Source organism: Myodes glareolus, chromosome X (assembly GCF_982192425.1).
Source record: "Myodes glareolus chromosome X, mMyoGla1.1, whole genome shotgun sequence".
NCBI classification, from domain to species: Eukaryota; Metazoa; Chordata; class Mammalia; order Rodentia; family Cricetidae; genus Myodes; species Myodes glareolus.
Window position 1 is genome coordinate 34091446 of NC_142053.1, and position 20128 is coordinate 34111573.

Here is a 20128-nt window from a genome sequence, read left to right on the forward strand (position 1 = left end):
TACTCGTTTGGCTTTTTGAGGGGCCCACCACCCAGTTCCTAAATAAATCACACATGGAGATTTATTCTTAGCCATGACCGCCCAGCCTAAGCTTGGATTATTTCTTGTATTTCTTAACTTTAAATAATCCAGACTACCTTTTGCCTCTGGGATTTTTTCTTTTCTTACTTCTGTATATCTTATTTTCACTCTTACTCCACGGCTGGCTGGCTGGCTGGCTGGCTGGCTGGCTGGCTCCTGATGTTCTCCTCTCCTTGTTCTTTTTCTCTTGGCCATTCAGTTCTTTATTGGAATCATGAGGTGTTTTAGACAGGCAAAGAATCACAGCTTTACAGAGTTTAACAAATGCAGCATAAAACGTCACACACCTTAAAATAGTCTACAACACTACTGACTGCTGACCAATCTCATATTGTTGCCACCAAGTCTTCTCTGCCATGATGGAATGCAACCTCAAGATGTAAGCCAAAGTATTTCTTTCTTTCCTGAAGTCCCCTTCGTTACAAGCCTTTCCTCTCATGTAATTTTCTTCTTTGTCTGTAGGACTGGAACATGGCGTTGCATTTTAGGGAATGCAGGCAAGGTAGTTTGGATAACCGATGTATCCCCACAGTCTTGAGCATTTGAACACTCTCTGGTTCACAACTGATGGCTGTATGAGAAAACTTTGGAGTATAGCCTGGCTGGAGGAAGTATGTCACTGGAAGCAGAGTTTAAGAGAAGAAATAAAGACTCACCTACTTCTTGTTTGCACTCTTTGTTGTTTACCTGTGACTGAAGATGTGAGCTTTCAGCTTGGGCTCCTGCTGCTATGCCTACGGCTTGTTGTGGGGCTCTGATCTCTTGCCAGAATCTTATCCACATGGAACCATAAGCCCAAATAAACTGTCTTTTTCTTAAATTGTCTTTGGTTATAGTGTTTCATCACAGCAACAAAAAGTAACTAATACAGGAGGTTAAGACCAGAAGGAGAGACTGTATATTGAATTTGATATTGATTCCTTTGAAATAGAAACATTTAAATTCCTGGCACTGATATTAGTGGTATATTAGGAGGAAGTTTATCTAATTGTGAGGAATCATGGAGAACATGAGTGAGATATATGAGGTCCAAGGGAACAAATATTTGATACAGAACCATTCTTTATCCTCAGTTCATGTTAACTAGTTCTATATAAACAAATACTTTTTCTCATTTCTTGTTGATTTCTTTGTGCTTCTGGGTATTGAGCCCAGAGCCTTATCTCCAATTCTAGAAGAAAAGCATTGACTTGATATTAAGGATCCTATCATGGTAAAGCATTGATGTCATGTGGAGTTCTGACTTGGTCACCATTTTCTATATTCTTCCTAGACAGTCATATGCACTCTTTGGTCTGCTGAATTATGCACAGAGCATTTGCCTACAATTTAACATGTATTTATATTTTTTTCTTTGACAATTTTGTATATTTATATAAAAAATTTTTAGTTATTTTTACTATGTAGTCCCCTTTCTCATCAATTTTTGTCCTACTGGAAGCCCTTTTGTCAACAAATTTAAGTCCTACATTCATAAATTATTTTGGTATGCAGCCCCCCCCCCAAGTTTAATTAGTATTTCTTGCCTAGGTGTGGCTTGTAGAATTATTTACTGGAACAAGAACATCTTATTAGTGGTTATACCCCTGAAGAAAATGACACTCCCCAAAACACATGGACCTTCCCCCATCCGTGTTGAATGTTGACAGGGCTGTATAGCAGAAAGAATTCTTTGATATTCCCACCCTTGAATCTCAACTCCTTGCTTGTAATATCTATCTATATATTATGCAAACATCTCCACCACACACTCACAATCACTATGTCTGTTGCCTCTATATGAAACTTGAATTTCTACAAGTTTGCTTTCCCCACATCAGTCAGTAATACTTTTTCCTCTTATAACCTGAACAGGTTAGACCAGGCTTCCATTTCTCTCGGTCACTATACTCAACTGTTACTGGCTTCCCTGTGCCACCCTTCTTGAATTTGTCCTCTCAATGTTTGTCCGAGCGGTAACATTTAAACACACCTTGCAGGTTTTTTTTTCCAACCACTCGGAGCACTCCTATTGGATCATGAGAAAATGAAAATTCCTGAGCATGCTGTGTAAATAAAATTCTTTATGTTCTGGCTCAGTGCTCTTCTCATTGGTGACAGTTTTATCTCCTTTGGCATTCCTGGACTGTAACTAACCTAATGTCCACCAGGTGTGTCGTTTAGATTCATATCTTCCCCCTTTAAAGCCTGGCTTTTCCTTGTGCACGCAATAAACATTCACCATCTTTCCAGCATAAATTCAAGTATGAGGCTTTCTTTAATGCTGTCCCTCATTTTAGGGAAATAACATGCTTATGCTTCCTACTCTGTGCTGCATGGCCCTGGACACGGTCTAGTAGTAACACTTTTCGTATATGATAAAGCAGGTAATGGACCCTTAGATGGTCGTGATTAAGTGCATGGACTGTTCAAGGTCAAACATCTAGCTCAACAGGTGTGATATTGGTGATTTGGGTAAGCTAGAGCCTGAATCTGTGCCTCAGTTTCTTCCGCTTCAAAGTAGACACAATTATTGTACTTACAGTGAATTGAATTGAAATATGTGCAACACTTAGGATAGAGACAATACAAATCATCATGTGTTTCCTACAATAAGAATATTAACATCATATTATATTAAAGTTGGAGCAGCAGCTCATAATATTACATCTGGCATGTGGAATTATGAAAGGTGTTCAGTTATATGTTGAAAACAAGTTAATAATCAGGCTTTATTATTATGATACATCTACATAAGTCTAGTCACTTTGATTCTGTCATTCCTTTCTAACTTTGTAAATGTTTCTTTTTTACTAGACTATAATAATATCTGTTTCTGCAAAGATGACATACATTTTGGACACCTCGATACCCCTGACTCCAACAATAATGCCCAGCACATAGATGTTAATGTTCATTTTGTAATCCATAAATGAATAAACTTTAAGAACTGCACTTAGTGACAGTTAAATAACTTCTATCATTTTAATCTTTCCCCCTGCTTCTTTGAGACACTTAATAGTCAGACTAGCCTAAAAGTTGCTAAACAGATGCTGGCCTGGAAATTAGGATCCACCTTCCTCAGTCTTCCAAGAGCTGGGGTTTCAGGCATACATCACCACATTGAGCTCTCATTTTCTGACACTTTAAAATTCACTCCTATTTTTCATATTATTTCAATGTGAGAAAATAAAATTTCAGTGAAATGTGACTATAATTGTGGATAAAAGTTATGTTAGAATTATTTATCTTAACAGAGGAATCCTCATGTTTCCTTAGTGTATAATCACAGCCTGTAGTTCATATGCTAACTCACTGGTAGTGAAATCCCACAGTGCACTGAAATTTTCTGCTCACCATATGCCATTTTACATCCTCCACAAAATTCACAGGCAGAAGCTTTCCAAGAGCTGTCATTGATTAGCTTATTCATTTAATAAGACTCTTATCTGAAGACAGAAATATAAAGAATGACTAATTATTTTCAATGCTTGTAGCTGAGAAGAAAAACACCAGCCATGTGTACAAATGCCTAAATCACAATGGCTTCTGTGTTCACTAGCAATGCATATGGGATGGATTTCATAGGATTCATAGCGATCTAGTCAGAAAAGGTTTTAACAAAATGAATGAAGTTGTAGTTGGTTTTGGTAGGTAGGTTGGCTTTTTCTAGATTGGAAGTTAATAACATTTTATGATGAACAAAAGACATGGAAAAGTAGGGGCATTCAATGCACCTAAGATAAGTAGATCCTACAGATTATGCAAGCAGAGGGAAAGATTGACTCATTAAGCAGAAGTAGTTGTCAGGCAGTTTTAATAGTTTGTGGTAATCCTTTGATAAGGAGTTTATCTATAGACAGGAGGAAACTATGAAATATGGTATGATAAGGAATGGGGGAAAGGAACAATGTTGTAGAAATAATAATATGGTCATAAATAGGGTAGAGTAGTGTTGTTTTGTTTTTATGTGATGAGTTACTCAGTAAAAATGCTTACTGAGTTTGTGGAGCTAGATATTTAAAAGAATCTGCAAAAAGCAGGTTGTATGAAATTCAAAAACTATTTAAATAACTGCAGTAGAACACACAAAGAGAACAAAGGACACATCATAAGTACCTATCACAGAGAATTATACTGTTGAATCAGTGGAAATAAATGATAGTAAAATACTGAATAGAAAATACCTAGAAACTTACTGTGACTATTGAAGTCATACACTCCAGATCTTGAAATGAGGTGCCTTAAAAAATGATCAGTTAGACTTTGAGAATAGTCTTAGAGATATAAACCCAATGTACCTGTAGAACAGTCAGATCCTGTCCACTTGGGATCACAGCTGCAAACTCCAGTGTCCAGAAGAAAAGTTCCATGTCCTGAGCACTGCTCTTGGCAGATAGGAAGTGGAGTTTCACAGTTGACTCCTCCCCAGCCAGTAGAACAGTGACATTCTCCTTTAACACAGATGCCATGACTGGAGCACATTGGGTCTAAGCAGTCCTCTGAATACCAGAAACAAAAAAAGTGGGGGTGAGCGGAAAGGCTGATAGAGAACAGGTGCTGGGTAATGGAACTGAGATATATTGATTTCCTAGTATTGTATCACTAATGTTGCTTTAATTAGGCAATAAAGTGACTCATGCAAACATTGTATTTAAAACAGAAGATTATTAACACTTAGAAATATGGTAGGGTATGATAAAAGTTGCAGCCTAAATTTGGAAGAAGAAAATCACACATATGCTTCATGCAATTCTGAACAGTATGCGATACCCCCACACAAATAAGTGGGTGGACCTGTATGGACTCTCAGTAGGAATTTCTCAGTTTTTAAAAAATGCCTGAGAGTGTTTTGATAAACCATTCCTTATCCTTTCTCAAATTAGAATCAAAGTTGTACTTAATGTGTCTAGGAGTATTTATATAGCTTTTAATTTGGATGACAAGCTATTTGATGAAGTGACTGCTATTATATGAAATAATAAAATTTATAGACTTATTGCAACCTCACATTGATTCTTCAGAAGAACCAAAATTGCAGCATTTTTAATTGAATTTTAAAAATTTCTTTCTTTATGCCTCCTTCTATCAGGCACCGTGACACCACCTTAGAAAAATGTAATTCTATTTGTCTTTGATTCGGTGAGTCTAGAAATGTTTGCCATGTAGAAAGTTGTCTTGTGCTTTCCCCTGACTATTCTATGTTGTATGGGAAGGTTGAATTCTACATTATTTCTCTTTTTATACAAATAATGCTATAATAATTTGTCCTACTGTTAATTATGCTTTGAAATGTTTTTGCAGCAGTGGGGATACATTGATACAACCTCCATTAATTTGAAAATCTTACTTACTCTTCGGGTGTAAATTGTTACCATGAAAGGTCTACCATTAGGACTGTTATAATTGTTATTGCTCTCATAATTACCCCCATGATCTGATGGTCATTAAAACAATCTTCTAATAATTGAGCTAATCACCAAATAAAATATCTAAATGTATATCTAATTTGCTTTGTGATTTGGCATAAGAAGTAAAGTCTAAGGTATAGACTATTTGTAGCAGGACTATTTGGTAATTTTAGAAGACTATTTGGTTGCGGCAAAATACAAGAATAATAAATAATAAACAAAATGCCATTAATTTATTCTGACTTTTAAAAGATATTTGTTACATTAAATTTATGTTTGTTAAGGCGCCTTCCTCTTCCAGAAATCAGGCCACATCCTTTGCAGCAGAAAGTTAGAACTTGGAGACCTTGACCAAGGTAAGGGAGGAGATAAACCTAGCTCCTCCCCCTTGTCATTGCAATAATAGTTTATAGTCCTCCCTAGCTAGTACCTGCTTTCTCCATGTTTCTTGTCACACAGGCTAGGCTTAGCTAAATTTTGTGGTGTAAACTTTGGAAAGCTGTAAAAGTCAGAAATTTTTTTTCAGGAGATTCCTCTGAAGACACTCTCTGTTTGTAGGCCCCCACCACAATGGTGTACCTAATAGCTGTGTTTCTTACTCTTTCATGTCAAGCTATTCCTCTTAAGGTTCTCATAATGCTCTTTCCCACCAAAATGCCCAGTCGCAGCTCCACATGTTTTCCCGGGAGGATTTCTCTCCTAACAAAGCTCACTCTCAGGGTTAATAGCTATCAGTTTCTTTCTTCATGGCTAGGAATTCTTGTTCTAAAGATCTTTACATCATAAAAGTCACACTTAAATCAGAGGAATGAAACCATGAGCCTAGAGATGGCAGGAGTAGAGGAAATGAGGTGTTTGTAAGTACACTGCTGATTGGGAGCAAACTGTGAAACCATGTGTTCTCTTTAAAAGGAACTGCTGCTAGTTAGCTCCAGATATTGTGGGCCTAGTTTCCAGGTGCTCTAGTATTCAAGAGAAGCTAGAAATGGGGACATTCAATGTGACCCTTCTCTATTTTGAAAAGTTAGCAACTAAATCAGTCAATAGAAACAATGACAACACCATGTCTGTAAACAAAATTTATAATCTGATTCAGCTTATAGATTCTTCATATGTGATGTAAGAGTTGATTTTTTTTCTTCTGTAGTTGTGAAGCTTATGCCATTAAATATGATAAGTATTCTTCCACTTTATTTTGGCTGTTTTACATATTTTCCTAGAGACCAAGTAAAAGGCTAATTTAAGCTAAACTCCTTTTCAGCTGCGTATCAAATTCAAATCAGAAGAGTCTAATGAATTGGGTTACATGATTTTCATGTCAAATTATAGATGCGTTAGATATCACTCACTGTTAACCGTGTCTGATTCTATACAGCATTTGACTTTATACTTACATATAGTGATAGCTTGATTATCATAAAAAATGTATTTCATGTATTTCTAAGATGTCTTAGGAAGTCCAGTGCCTTGTACAAGCCCAAAGGAATTCACTGGGACAAACAAAGTCTTTACACCCCTATTCTACGGCCACTGATGGGAGGTGGAAAGCTAAAGTCTTGCTTGTTCATGGAGTAGAATGAGATTAAACCCTTTAGAATGCTGTGTAATAGTCTTAATGAACGATCTTTAAAAAGCAATTACAGTACATTTTCAGCAGCCTCTTTCCTGAATAACAGTTGTGATGAGACCATCTCCCATGGTAATGGTTTAATATTATTTCTGAAATCAGTCTTATTTGAAGAATGTGGCATGAAAATGGTCTGATTACTAGTAAACTTATTTTCCAATATATCTGTTTAAGTGATAAAACTATAGTCATCTCAAAATATTTTTTTCTCTTTAGACTTCTTAGAAGTGAATTTAATACAAAGACTCTGCTTTGAACTCATTAGTGGTAAGCCTGATGGTTTAGGCATTGAGGTCAAGTTTCAGCATGAGGCATGTAAGAATAGATAAATAATAGTGATAATTACAAATCACGTCCAAAGAAAACATTTGCAAGATGGTTCCAAATGTGTTTACATCATTATTTTTATGTCATTCTTTAAATGCAATGCTTCATTATGCAGTATAATGCACTCTGTAATAGTGAAAACATATGAATTAGCACCTAAAAATATCAATATGGAAATTCTCACATTAGAAAACTGTATTAGAAATTAGGAGACAAGATATCACTTTTGCATTACCACTTTGCACGTGTCAATAGAAACAGTCACATGTATTCTCTGAGGCTTCCAGAAGACACTTGAACTTCTCTGACCTCAAACCTTTGCTGTGTGTTCCAAGGGCATGTCGAACATCTACTGTTTGCAAAGAGTGCTCGTCTCTCTACTAGTATTACAGAATGACACGACAGACAATCCAGCAAGAGAATAGCCTGAAGCAATATATTGAAATGGGGCTCTGACCTTCCTCACATATTTCTCCTTTGTATCCGGGAACACAGATGCAGACTCCCATGATGCAGGTGCCGTGGCCAAAGCACGTTGGGTCGATGCATTGTTCTTCTGGAACGTCACACTCAGGTCCTTTCCAGCCATTTCTGCAGACGCAGTGGCCTTTCTCATATTCCCCATTTCCTCCACACAGCACGGGGCACGAATCTAAAGGTTGGCAAAGAAACTGGTGATGTTATAATCCTTTGAAAAATCTCACAAGAATAATTCTATCCCGCCTCTAGTATATTATTTCTGGAAAAAGTAATATTTTTGTCTTATTCTTTATTGAATAGGTTTATGATCACAATTACAAACAGAATATTCCTCCTATAGAAGTGGAGTAGAGACAAATTATGATGATTTCCAAAGTGGAGGAAAAATACTTGCTTTTGATCTTATCACAACTTCAAACTATTATCACTGCTACTATTTTTTAAACTAAGGGTTTTCATTTCCTCAAATACATGTATACTATTTTTGAAAGCAAAGTGTGCATTAAAAACTAATAAATAGGGTGCTATTGACATGAAAAGGTCTTGTAAAGGCTGTAAAAACAGATACATAGAGAACATCTTCAACAGACTTTTACTAGAACACCTATTCTGTTGTGTCCCTGTGTGTGTTCATTTTAAATCCATGAGGTTTTGAGGGTAGTGCCCACATCTTCTGTTTTTTTTCTTATATGTCTTTTAAAATACAAAACCCTTCTCCCCCATTTCACAGGATCTGTTATGGTGCAGGAAACCTAGTAACTGCTTCAGAATTCTCTATTGAATGGAATTTAATCTAAATGAACAGAGGGGTTTTTTTCCCTGCGAAGAAACCCGAGATTAACCAAGCAGACCAGAAACTTTAAGACTACACTGAAAATGAAAAGAAAGCGTCTGCAAAATGATAACTCCAATTCTAGAGGAATGCACAGTCCAATTTATCTAAAGCTTTTCAAGAATTAATTAAACTATGTGCAAGCACATGAAACAATAAAGACTGCTAAGTTTAACTTTTGAATAATCATTTATTTCTTTATAAACTACGTATCCATTTAGTGATTTATCAGTACTTCAGTTGTGATGGTGTTTTCAAATACTAACTTTTCCTTTCAAGCTCAGAGTGTTATGAGTTGTTTTATAAAAGAAATATGAGCAGTACGCTGTACTTGGCTCAGATTATCTAGGTTCAAATCTCAGCTGGTACTTAATCTTACGTTCTTCCTTAACTATTCCTTCTGAGGTTCTTTCTTTGCTCACAAAATAGGGCTAATAGCAGACCTACTTCATAGAACTATTGCAGGAAAGAAGGATTAAAAGAGGCGATGAGAAGTGTTTAGAATGCAGCTGGCATACTAAGTGCTCGGATTTTGATGAGAATTATTGGAGAGCACTGCCAGTGCTTTTGCTGCTATGACCATTGTTACTATAATCACTATGAGTTCTTCAATAATGGGTCTCTAAAACAGTGGTTTTTAACCTGTGGGGAATGACCCCCTGGGGGCGCTCACATATCAAATATTTAAATTACAATTAGTAACAGTAGCAAAATTACAGTTAAAATGTAGCCCACAACATGAAGAACTGTGTCAAAGGGTTGCAGCATTAGGGCAATTGAGAACCCCCACTCTAAAACAATCAGAATCATAGCACAACATTACCTCTAGCACAGTCAGGTCCAAGAAATCCTGGGAAACAATGACAGTGTCCAGAGATACACTCTCCATTTCCATTGCAGTTGGTTGAACAGTCATCCATTATTTCTATTAATACAAAAAAGAGAGAAATGAACCCATATTTAGGCTAGAGATCGGATGTTTTAAGTGTTTCAGGAATTCTCTGTCTATAATAATCTTGTCCTCTGCTGTCTGAAATGAACTTATTGCTCAAAATTAGGGATAAAGACTTTTGCATGATGTCATATGCAGTAGATTATTAAACATGGTTCTCAATTTGGTGAACTGACTTTTTAAGAGAACAAAAACTGTCTCATCTCTAAAGTGCATAAAGGGTCTACATAAATTGTATTCTTAAGAGGCATTTATGATAAAGTTAAAAAGGTATGAGAATTATAACATTTCTCAAAAGCAAAACATACTTTAAAAATGTAACTCGTAAGACAAAGACCACTGTATTTTTTTATACTTATGTTGTAGTAAATAAAGTTTCTTCTATAGCAAAGTGGACTATTTAATATAGTATCTTGACAGGTTAAATATGATAATCAGTAGTTCATTTTCATTAATAAGTGACAATGGCATGCTTTTAAAGTAAGTGTTCATATTAAATTTACCACCACTAAAAGCATTTGAACCTAAGTATTTTGTTGAGAAATGTCTTCTTGACTGTAAATGCTTATCAGTTCCCTGCCACTAATTTTTTCATTCCATTTTTACAAAACAGTTTTCAGGGGGATTGAGAAGGCTTTGAAGGTACCCATAAAGTTGTTCAGAAAATAAATTTATATAACTTTTCTGAAAAATACTGCTTTAGAGATGTCAGTCTTTGAAGATAACTTTAATTTTGTAGTTTCCAATTATATTTGAGTCTAACAATGATTAACTCACAGGCCTATAAAAGATCATGTTTTCAGTGTGTCCTCTTGTTGGCGTGGTATGTGTGTGCTTGTTATATTTGGTTTTTATCTATTTGAGAAATAAATTGACACTTGTGTAGGAATGGAGGAGGTAAAGATATGGAAGAACATGGGAGAGGGGAAGAATATAATCAAAATATATTTAAAGCTAAAAATTACTTTAAATAATATAAATACAAAAGTTCCATACTTAGCAATCTTTACCTCTGAGTCTTCCTATCTTCTCTTTATCTCCTTCCTTACTCCTTTCTCTCTTTTAAATTCTTACCTATTAAAATCATTTCATTGACTTTTCCATTTTTAATTTAAAAAACCCTCTTTCGCTGGGAAAAATATTTCTAATAAAAAAAGAGAGATTCTAGGAGGTGGTCATGGTATCTTTGCTTGGATGACGAGAGTCTGTAAATGCAGTGAAGGTTGAGAAATGATATTTGTGTAACTGTGGCCTATGAACCCCTTGAATAAGTAGAATCATTGTGTGACACCTATAAGATAGATTCCTGGACTTTAGTTCTGAATCTCCTGAATCTGGTTTAAGAGGTCTTGTCCAGGAATCTACAATCTCCCAAGCACTCTATGTGACTCTGTAGGTACTCCACATTAAACATTAAAGTGTTGAGATCAATGTACTTTAATTAGTTTACTACGTATTTAGAGAACTTGTGGCTGATGTGTCGGAGTTTTTTCCTTGGCAGAATAAGACAAGAAAATGAAAATGGTATGAACCCATTTTAGACAATCTTGAAAGAGTTTGGAATGGATTCAGAGGCTGCGTGGATTATAAACAACACAACCATTAGTTTGTTTATGAAGTATATAAGTCACCTTTACTGTCATTAAGATAAGGTATAAAAACCTAAAAAATGTGTATGCTTTAGAATAAATGATTTATATGCTTTTGATTATTTGGGGGAAATTTCCTTGAACTTAATTTGTGTTGTTTTGTCTATTTTATTATAGGTATGAGTACTTTACCTGCATATATGGATATGTGTCATGTATGTACCTGGTGTCTTTGGAGGTCAAACAACAGCATATCCTACAGCTGGAGTTATGGTTGGTTGTGAACCACCATGTGGGTGCTGGGAACTTAACCCGATTCCTCTGCAAGAGCAACAAGTGCTTCTAACTGCTAAGCCATGTCTCCAGCCTCCTTGAACTTTCTTTAATGGAACAGGAAAAAAATATATCTGTTTATTCTAATATTAAACAAGTAGAAAAGTAAAGACACTGACTTGAGTGTACAAAAGGAAAATTCACTGTTTTCTATGAAACTGATAGTTTGATATCTGAATGATAAGACTATCTCTGAAAGGTGAAATTCCTTTGGGCATGAAACAAAGTGAAGGTAAACAGTTCCAAGCATGTTTAGGATCTACTCGCTTTCGACAGGTTAATAACTTGGTTAGTATTTATAATTTGAGATGAAGAATTAAATTAAAAGGAATAGAGAAAATATTCACAAATATTTTATATCTTCTAATTTCTCTAAATCAGCCTGTCGCAATTTAATGGCAATCATCAAAATTGCGTTCTGATTTTTTTCATTGCTGTGAATTCTAAGGATCTACTCTTAGTGACAAGATAGTGATGTTACTGCAAATGTATCATTTTTCTGAGTTAACAAAAATATGAATTTTGAATATGAAAGATCAATGGAGTTCATCTTAGTATGATTTTATTGCTTTTCTCATTATTTTAGAGGAAAAACTTTAATGGTCTTATGGCTAGAATACTGTTTTCTACTCTCTCAAGGTCTTAGACATCAAGTAAAAATAGAATCTAATTGTTATCAGGAGCAGATGGTCTATCTATTAACAGTCAACACATCTTTCTAAACATATGGCTGAACAGGTTAGCTAAAGGATAAAGTGGTTGAGAGTTGTGTAGGAAACTGACAGCTGTAAAAATTTTTCTCTTCTTTTAAAAGACATGCGTTTTATGAAAATTCAAACAATCTGATGCGCCGTCTACAAGTTGTTTACCCTGAGGATTCCCAAATTGCTAAAGAGCTACACTTTCTTCACACAAAAAATCAAGGGACTGAGTTTACTGAGAAAACATGACAAAAGACAGAGATGCTTCAGACTAAGGAGGGTAATGGTGAAGAAGAGTGTTATAGGCTCTTTAACCTAACTTTTTAACCTAACTTTAACCTAACATTTAGAAAGACCACACTTTAAAAGGCACACTGAAATAACCATTTAATTATCAGACCCAAAGAAATCTGAAGAACAGCTTGGAATGACTCAAGTTATTGTTCTCAGTATTCTTATTCTCTAAGGATTTTTAGTTTGTATTCTATCTATCTATCTATCTATCTATCTATCTATCTATCTATCTATCTATCTATCTATCTATCTATTAAAAAATTTTCACCTCCTCCCATTTCCCTCCCACTCCCTTCCCCCGTCCCTCCCTCTCCAGTCGTCCCGCGATGGATGGAGATAGAGACAGAGACCCACATTGGAGCACTGGACTGAGCTCCCAAGGTCCAAATGAGGAGCAGAAAGAGGGAGAACATGAGCAAGGAAGTCAGGACCGCGAGGGGTGCGTCCACCCTCTGAGACGGTGGGACTGATCTAATGGGAGCTCACCAAGGCTAACTGTACTGGGACTGATGGAGCATGTGATCAAGCTGGTCTCTCTGAATGTGGCTGACAATGAGGACTGACTAAGAAGCCAAGGACAATGGCACTGGGTTTTGATTCTAATGCATGGACTGACTTTGTGGGAGCCTATTCTGTTTGGATGCTCACCTTCCTAGACCTGGATGGAGTTGGGAGGATCTTGGACTTCACACAGGGCAGGGAACCCTGACTGCTCTTAGTTTGTATTTTAAAGTCTTAGTGGTTCTAGAATCAGTTGTTTTAGATAAATATATCGATGCCAGTCTTTCTATTTTAGCAAGGATTTATTTACTATTATTTTATAATCAAACTATTTAACAGAGTCTTTAGTTCCTATCTTCCTTTCTCTCACTGGGGATAGAACTTTGGAAATCATGTCATCTACATCCCTAGACTGTTTTCTATATTTGGTAAATATTCACTGGTTTGCCAATACTGACTTTGAATTTCCTTTTCAGCTAATGCTGACCCTTAACTCACAAACCTACATGCTATGTCACTGGCAGTAAAGAAGAAAGCTATACAGTTCAGTTCAACAAGGATACTTTTGCTTTTAAGCTTTCCTATGAAGTTGCACATTTATATAGTTTTCTGAAACAATATTATCCAGAGAATATTTTCATTAAGAACCTATTGTCCCTCTGAATGTGGTTGACAGTTGCATGGCTGGGGCAGACTAGGGGGCCACTGACAGTGGCACCAGGATTTATCCCTGCTGCTTGTACTGGCTTTTTGGAACCTATTCTCTTTGGATGGATACCTTGCTCAGCCTAGATATAGTAGGGAGGGCCTTGGACCTTCCCCGGAGCAATGTGCCTTACCCTCTCTGAGGAGTGGATGGGGTGGGGTGGGGTGGGAGGGTATGTGAAAGGAATGGGAGGAGGGAAAGGAGTGGGAACTTGGATTGGTATGTATAATAAAAAATAGTTTGTTTTCTTTGTTTAATAAAAAAACATATAAAGGGCTGCATGACAAGTGTCCAAAAATATCATCAAATTCTGGAGAGCTTTAAAAGTAAAGTTCTTACCCAATATTTTAACGTCAACGAGAATAAAAATAAAATGTTACTCATGCTGACATTTAGTGACTAGTGACTTTAAGGTAGATGGAACAGTTTGTATGAGTAATGAAATACTTTTTCCACCAGTGTCTTCTAGAGAGATGCTGTGAATTCAAATAACAGCCAAGGCAGCTTACCAATTGCTGTAGTTAGCACAAATACTTGTTCCATCTTTTTTCCATCATTGTAAAATGCCAGATACCAAGGTCCTTGGTCCATATACTCTATGAAACCTGTCTCCTGAAGGGATGTTAAGATCAGATTCCTTGGGGAGTGCTGGATGTCGTCAGAGCTCTTAGAGTCTTGTTTTACCAGTTGTTTGCCATCCATTAACTTCACAAAATCAAACTGGAACAAACAAACACAACTGTGAGCTTGAACTATTTTTTACTTCTGGGCATATAACCATCTTTAACTCTCACATATTTCGTGCTTTGAGAGTTAACAATTCTTAAGTGTATTTGAAGTCAAAGACATTTGTTAGGTTTGAAAATTGTTTCACTACATGTACAAATTTTGTGAACTTCTCATCTTGGGACTGTTCAAAGTAAAAATTGATTAAAAGCAAACCTCAAAGAAATAGAAACAATTTTGAGTGTTATGTATGAGATCTTGACATTTTAGCAAAGTATCTATCTAAGAGTAAATACTTGATAGCTTATTCTGCTTGGAAATGTGACCTTGTCAGCAAATTTAAAAGGTTTTTTTTATAACTTTAAAAACACAAATAAATGAAAAATTATAAATGACAACATTTATCACAATTTATTCCCTTTGTGGGTATGTATTTAAATATTCAAAGGCCAGTCTTTCCCCCTAATCATTTGGTGAATACATTGTTTTACACTTTCCTATGTTTTGTGGTTCATTTTTGAATGGCATTTGAGTATCTTTGACTTGGCCAGAAGTTAAAAGTTTTGATGCTAGCCATCACTGTTGGTGGATATATGGAGTGTGTATCTAGTTCTTTTAAACTATGCAGATAGAGCAGCATTCCTGTTAAATTAAAGCAGAAAAGAAATTGGCTTAACAAAAACATGAGAAATATGGGATCCAAGGTTTTTGAATGGGCCATGGAAACTGCAGAGGTTTTACATATCTGAATTCTTGTAACGTTTGCAAGACTTGCTTATTGAAAAAATTCTGTACGTAAGATATCATCTGCTTAAAAAAATATCTGCCACTACCTTCTGGTTGATGTGCATTCTGTGACTGGTATAACAGTAAAAGGATTGATGGTCCCACCTCTAGAGCTGAGGAAGATGAGAGGAGTGAGGCAGTCACATGACCTTTCCTTTGGAGTCAGGAGATCAAGTTTAAAGACCATTTTCTTCAACCATCTTTCCTGAATATGTTTTGCTAAATGCCATTTTTTTAATTTCTACATACAGTGTTTTCATTACAATGTGATTAATCTGAATATTTATTTGTTAAAAAGATTTTCCTGCCTTGACTCCTACAGTATTCACAAATCACAGCATTTGAACTGCTTGATATAGTACCCTCTAAAAAGATTTAAGAAAATACCTATTATATCAAATACCTGAGTGTGTGTAGGTGGAATGTTTCTTCTGCCATAAATTCCCAGTAGAGAGTCCTTGGCTAAAGAAATATTGAATTTCAGATATATAGGATGGTGGATAGTAATCTGGAAACGCCAGAATAAGCCCGGTGGAATGGTCTGCATGACCTGTGCGCCGATGTCAACTTCTCCAGTATCAATTGCTCGTCCCTTCTGAAACACTGGTTTTAAAAAGAGAGAATTATACATATTATTCATCTTAATTTATAAAGCAATACTTTTTAGCTTTTCAAGAACAGATGTGTCAAAACAAGTTACTTAATTTTTCTTTCTCCTATCTTTCAAGGTCTTGCTCAAATTAAATGTATTCTAAGGGGCCTTTTCTGGCCAACTATTATGCCAGTTTCTCGATTGATTTTGTTTAACACAACTGTGTTTAAGTATTTACTGAATATTATCTTGATAACTGCAGGAGTTACGAAGATTAGTAAGATGTAGTTCTTCCTCTCATTGAGTTTTGAAAATCATGGAGCAAATGGGACAGGTATAAAAGCAAATGCATCAGTATTCAAAGGAAGAAAAAGCATTTTGTTTAAGGGATATTTTTATCCCTCTTTTCATGCTCTTTTGGTCTTTTATTTTCTCATAGTAATTTACATTTCAACACACTGCATATTTTATTTATACATTACGTATTACCTATTTTCTCAGCATATAAGGTAAGTATTTTGAGAACAAGGGCTGTGGCTACATTGTTCATTGCTTTATCCTCAGTATATAGACAATATATGTGAATGTATGAAAAGATTACATATCTATTAATGATTAGTATATAATTATTTAATGAATGAATTGATGAGTCATAAAAAGGTAATTAGAGGAAATGACATTGGATATGAGTCTTAGAAGGAGCAGAAACCTTCAACATAACTATGGAAAAGATGTTAGAACACAGAAAGGGAAGCTTACGCTAAAGCACAGTGCTGTAATGTGGTGATCTTATAGTTGTGGAATATGCATATATAAAAAGAATTCTAAATAGAGTTGGATAGAAATAATGGCATATTGTCTATATTGTGTTGGGAACCAGTCAAAAGGATTTGATTAGTATAGGTAACATAGAATAGTAAGAATATCTGAAAAGGTCATAAGAAATCATATTATTAACTATTTATCTAATGAAAATCTACCATACATATAATGTTCTGTATAATACACAGTTTAAATCACATTTCTCATCTGTGTTAACAATGTTCCCCACAAGTAAGAGAGATGATCTAAGAAAAACCCCAATACCAGGCATGAGAAGTCCTCCTTTGAGCTGTTGGACACAAGGCTCAAAGGTTGGAAATGAACCGAATGCCTCTTCCCTGAGGACTAACTTCCATAGAACTATAAGCCGTTTAATCTTCCAAAAGAGGGTGGCAACCAGCAGTCCTATGCAGCTATGACACCTATCAACTACAACAGTACCCTGCATGAAAAAAAAAACCCAGGTGCAATAGTGGCATACATATCTTGGCAATAACCAACAGGCCTTGAGACCTGTTCAACAAAAGGAATATCATATCTGGTACTGAAAACATGGCTAACTGTCCGAGTCCAGTGATGTCATGAATCTTTGAGGAGAACCCAACACCACTATTTTACTAAACCAGCATAATCTCTAACTACATTATAAACACAAAAGTGTAGTCCTTCCTTCGCATTGTGGCAACTTCTGTTTGCAACAGACAGAGGCCATTATAGCAAACAACCATTCAAAAATGCAGGGATGTCCTAACAGATATATCTACAACACACACACACATGTCTAAGACTCAGGGAACACTGCAAAAGAGGGTGCAGAATGATTCAAAAGGCAAGAGAATCAGGGAGTTTGCTGTGTGACTGTGTCTTTTAGTAATGTCAGTATTCTGAATTACTTTGTGGGTCTCCAGGTTACCTCTGACCAAGAACTGGAAGAGGGATATCCCATACCTTGCACTGAGATTTTTATCTGGTAACATTTGACTTTTGAAAGGATCCTTATTCTTTGTGTAGGTTGTCAATTTAAAGACCAATTTATTAAATGCCAACTGAAGTCTTCCACAGGTATCATTAATTTTTTTAATAGAGGGAAGGCCTAGGGTTCAGTTCAGTGCTATAGTAATTTTTCATAATGCACAGTCTTCAACAAAGATGCAAACCAAACTGGAAAGGTTTGGATGTATTAGATATTCTAATATTGAGGCAGAATGTAGGAAGGAATTAGAGGAAGACATAAGAACAATATAGGGAGTACACATTGGTGATTCAGGTGAAATGACACAAATACTTGAATTTAGGGGAAGCACAAATAACTTCTGTAAAAAAGGTACATTTCAGTGAAAAGTAATTTAGTATAAATGGAAAGTAGGAGAAAGACATGAGAACAATACAGAAGATTCTGAAGCCGAGTTTGTCAGACATTAATGTGACTGAGCAGTCTTCAAATACTAGCATTGAATGAGTGGGTTTGAAGTGAGACACTTTCACAGGATTCCAAGTGATGCCTGTGTTGCATTGTGCACTTGTCAATACCTGAGAAGTAATGGTAATAGTTGTGAATACGAAGGGAGTGTTAAACTGACACCACGATTGTGAGTTTGGATCATTTGGATAGTACTAATAGCCAAGTATCTGAAACCCAGAAGTACTTGGTCTGTGAGGGCAGATGTTTAGTTTGCACAAGAATAGCTTTATTTGACACGATAGCTTAATGTACCTTTTTATGGAATACGATGTCATGTGGTAGTGGGGAGGGAAGGAATAGAAAAGGAGGAAAGGAAATTGGTTTGCTTTCCATTTTAAATAAGGAAGATTATACCTCAGGAGGAAAAATTGAATTTGGCCTCATTTCATTCCATCTTTATAGTTTTCAGACATCAGCTCTGTCTCCATACCACACAGTTTAAAAACACCCATGGTCCCTGTCCTTTGTGTTCACCTTACATAAAATTAGCAGCCCATTAAGAAATCCATCTGCAGTGACTTTATTCATAGGCCAATGCTTGCAGCTTTTAACTCCCTAAAATACCTACATTATTTCTTTTTGTGTTAAGGCCAAGAGTAATAACTATTTTAGGAATGGTCACTGTTAACTGTTAATAATAGATTTCAAATGCAATTTTGAGCATAATTATGTATTACAGGACACATAATTTTGTGAAATTGACATTTCTAATAAAACATACCCTTTGAGATAATAAATGACCAACAGAGTACCTTATTTTTCACTGGAAGTTACTTTTTGTCTAAGTAAGACTGAACAATTTGGTTCCCAAAGGATTGATAATAAATTTAACTCTTAAGGTTTTAGAGCCAAAAAGTATCTTCATTGGGTAGGAGATTAATAGACCATATTTATGTGGGCATTTTTGCTCTCAACTTAAAGTTCAGTTTATCCAACAGTTATCCTCATTAGAAGATTTTTATCACTTCTTAAAATGCACCATTAAGTCATACAAACAATATTATAAACATAAAACAATTCAAACTGTTCTAGGGTCAATCAATAAACTCTTTAAGTGTCATGAATACTCTTTAACTAACCAATCTGCTGATTTTTTAAAACAGCAAAAACTGGGTGGGGATATTAAATTTTGTATGGAAGACTGACCTAATATTACAAGTTCTCTTTCTGAACTGTATAAATATAATGCATTATATAATAATGCTACTTTAATGTTATTTATTAAATCAAAGGATGATGTGGGATTTTCATCTGTATACCATTGGTTAATAAAGAAGCTGCTTTCAGCCAATGACTTAACAGAATATTGCCAAGCTGGAAAAGATATATAGAGAGAATAGGCAGAGTCAGAGAGAAGTCGTGGAGCTGCCAGAGAAGAAGGAAGCAAACTACCAGCTGGAATCTTGTTGGTAGGCCACGAGCCTTGTGGTAAAATATAAAATAATAAGAATGGATTAATTGAAGATTAAGAGTTAGCTAGTAATATGCTTAAGTGATTGGCCAAACAATAGTTTAAATAATATAGTTTCTGTGTGTTTATTGCAGGACCAGGCAGGACAGCAACCTCAGCCAACAAAAAGAGGCTTATGAAATTCTGTTGTTGGTGTTATCTGGTTATTATCATCACTGAACATCTAGAGTACATATGCATCAATAATTTATGAAAATAATTTTAGGAGAAGATGATCTTCCCCTTTATAAGCTTAAAGTTAATATAAGGTATGTGAATAGAGATAAAATACATAAACAAGTGGACCATAATTTCAATAAAAAGTGAGAAAATAATCTAGTGGTGGTATTTTCATATTAGGGAAGAGAAATTCTCCCAGGTGGAAAATTTCCAAGACTCTAATCTTTTAGAATTTTGTGCATCAGAAAGAGACATATGTTCCTGTTGGCAACTTACACCATTAAATAACCTCCATTT

The 20128-nt window shown here is 35.6% G+C and overlaps 1 protein-coding gene across 1 annotated transcript in view; it reads right to left on the reverse strand.

Moving 5' to 3' along the window:
* Nucleotides 1-20128, reverse strand: part of Tenm1 (teneurin transmembrane protein 1) — an 819764-nt gene that overhangs the window by 254275 nt on the left and 545361 nt on the right. Inside the window, exons 9-13 of the mRNA XM_085684917.2 lie at nucleotides 15729-15928; nucleotides 14323-14533; nucleotides 9561-9662; nucleotides 7883-8077; nucleotides 4362-4562 (exon numbers count right to left, since the gene is read on the reverse strand). Coding sequence (XP_085541043.1) covers nucleotides 4362-4562; nucleotides 7883-8077; nucleotides 9561-9662; nucleotides 14323-14533; nucleotides 15729-15928 — 909 coding nt within the window. The remainder of the gene's footprint in view (nucleotides 1-4361; nucleotides 4563-7882; nucleotides 8078-9560; nucleotides 9663-14322; nucleotides 14534-15728; nucleotides 15929-20128) is intronic.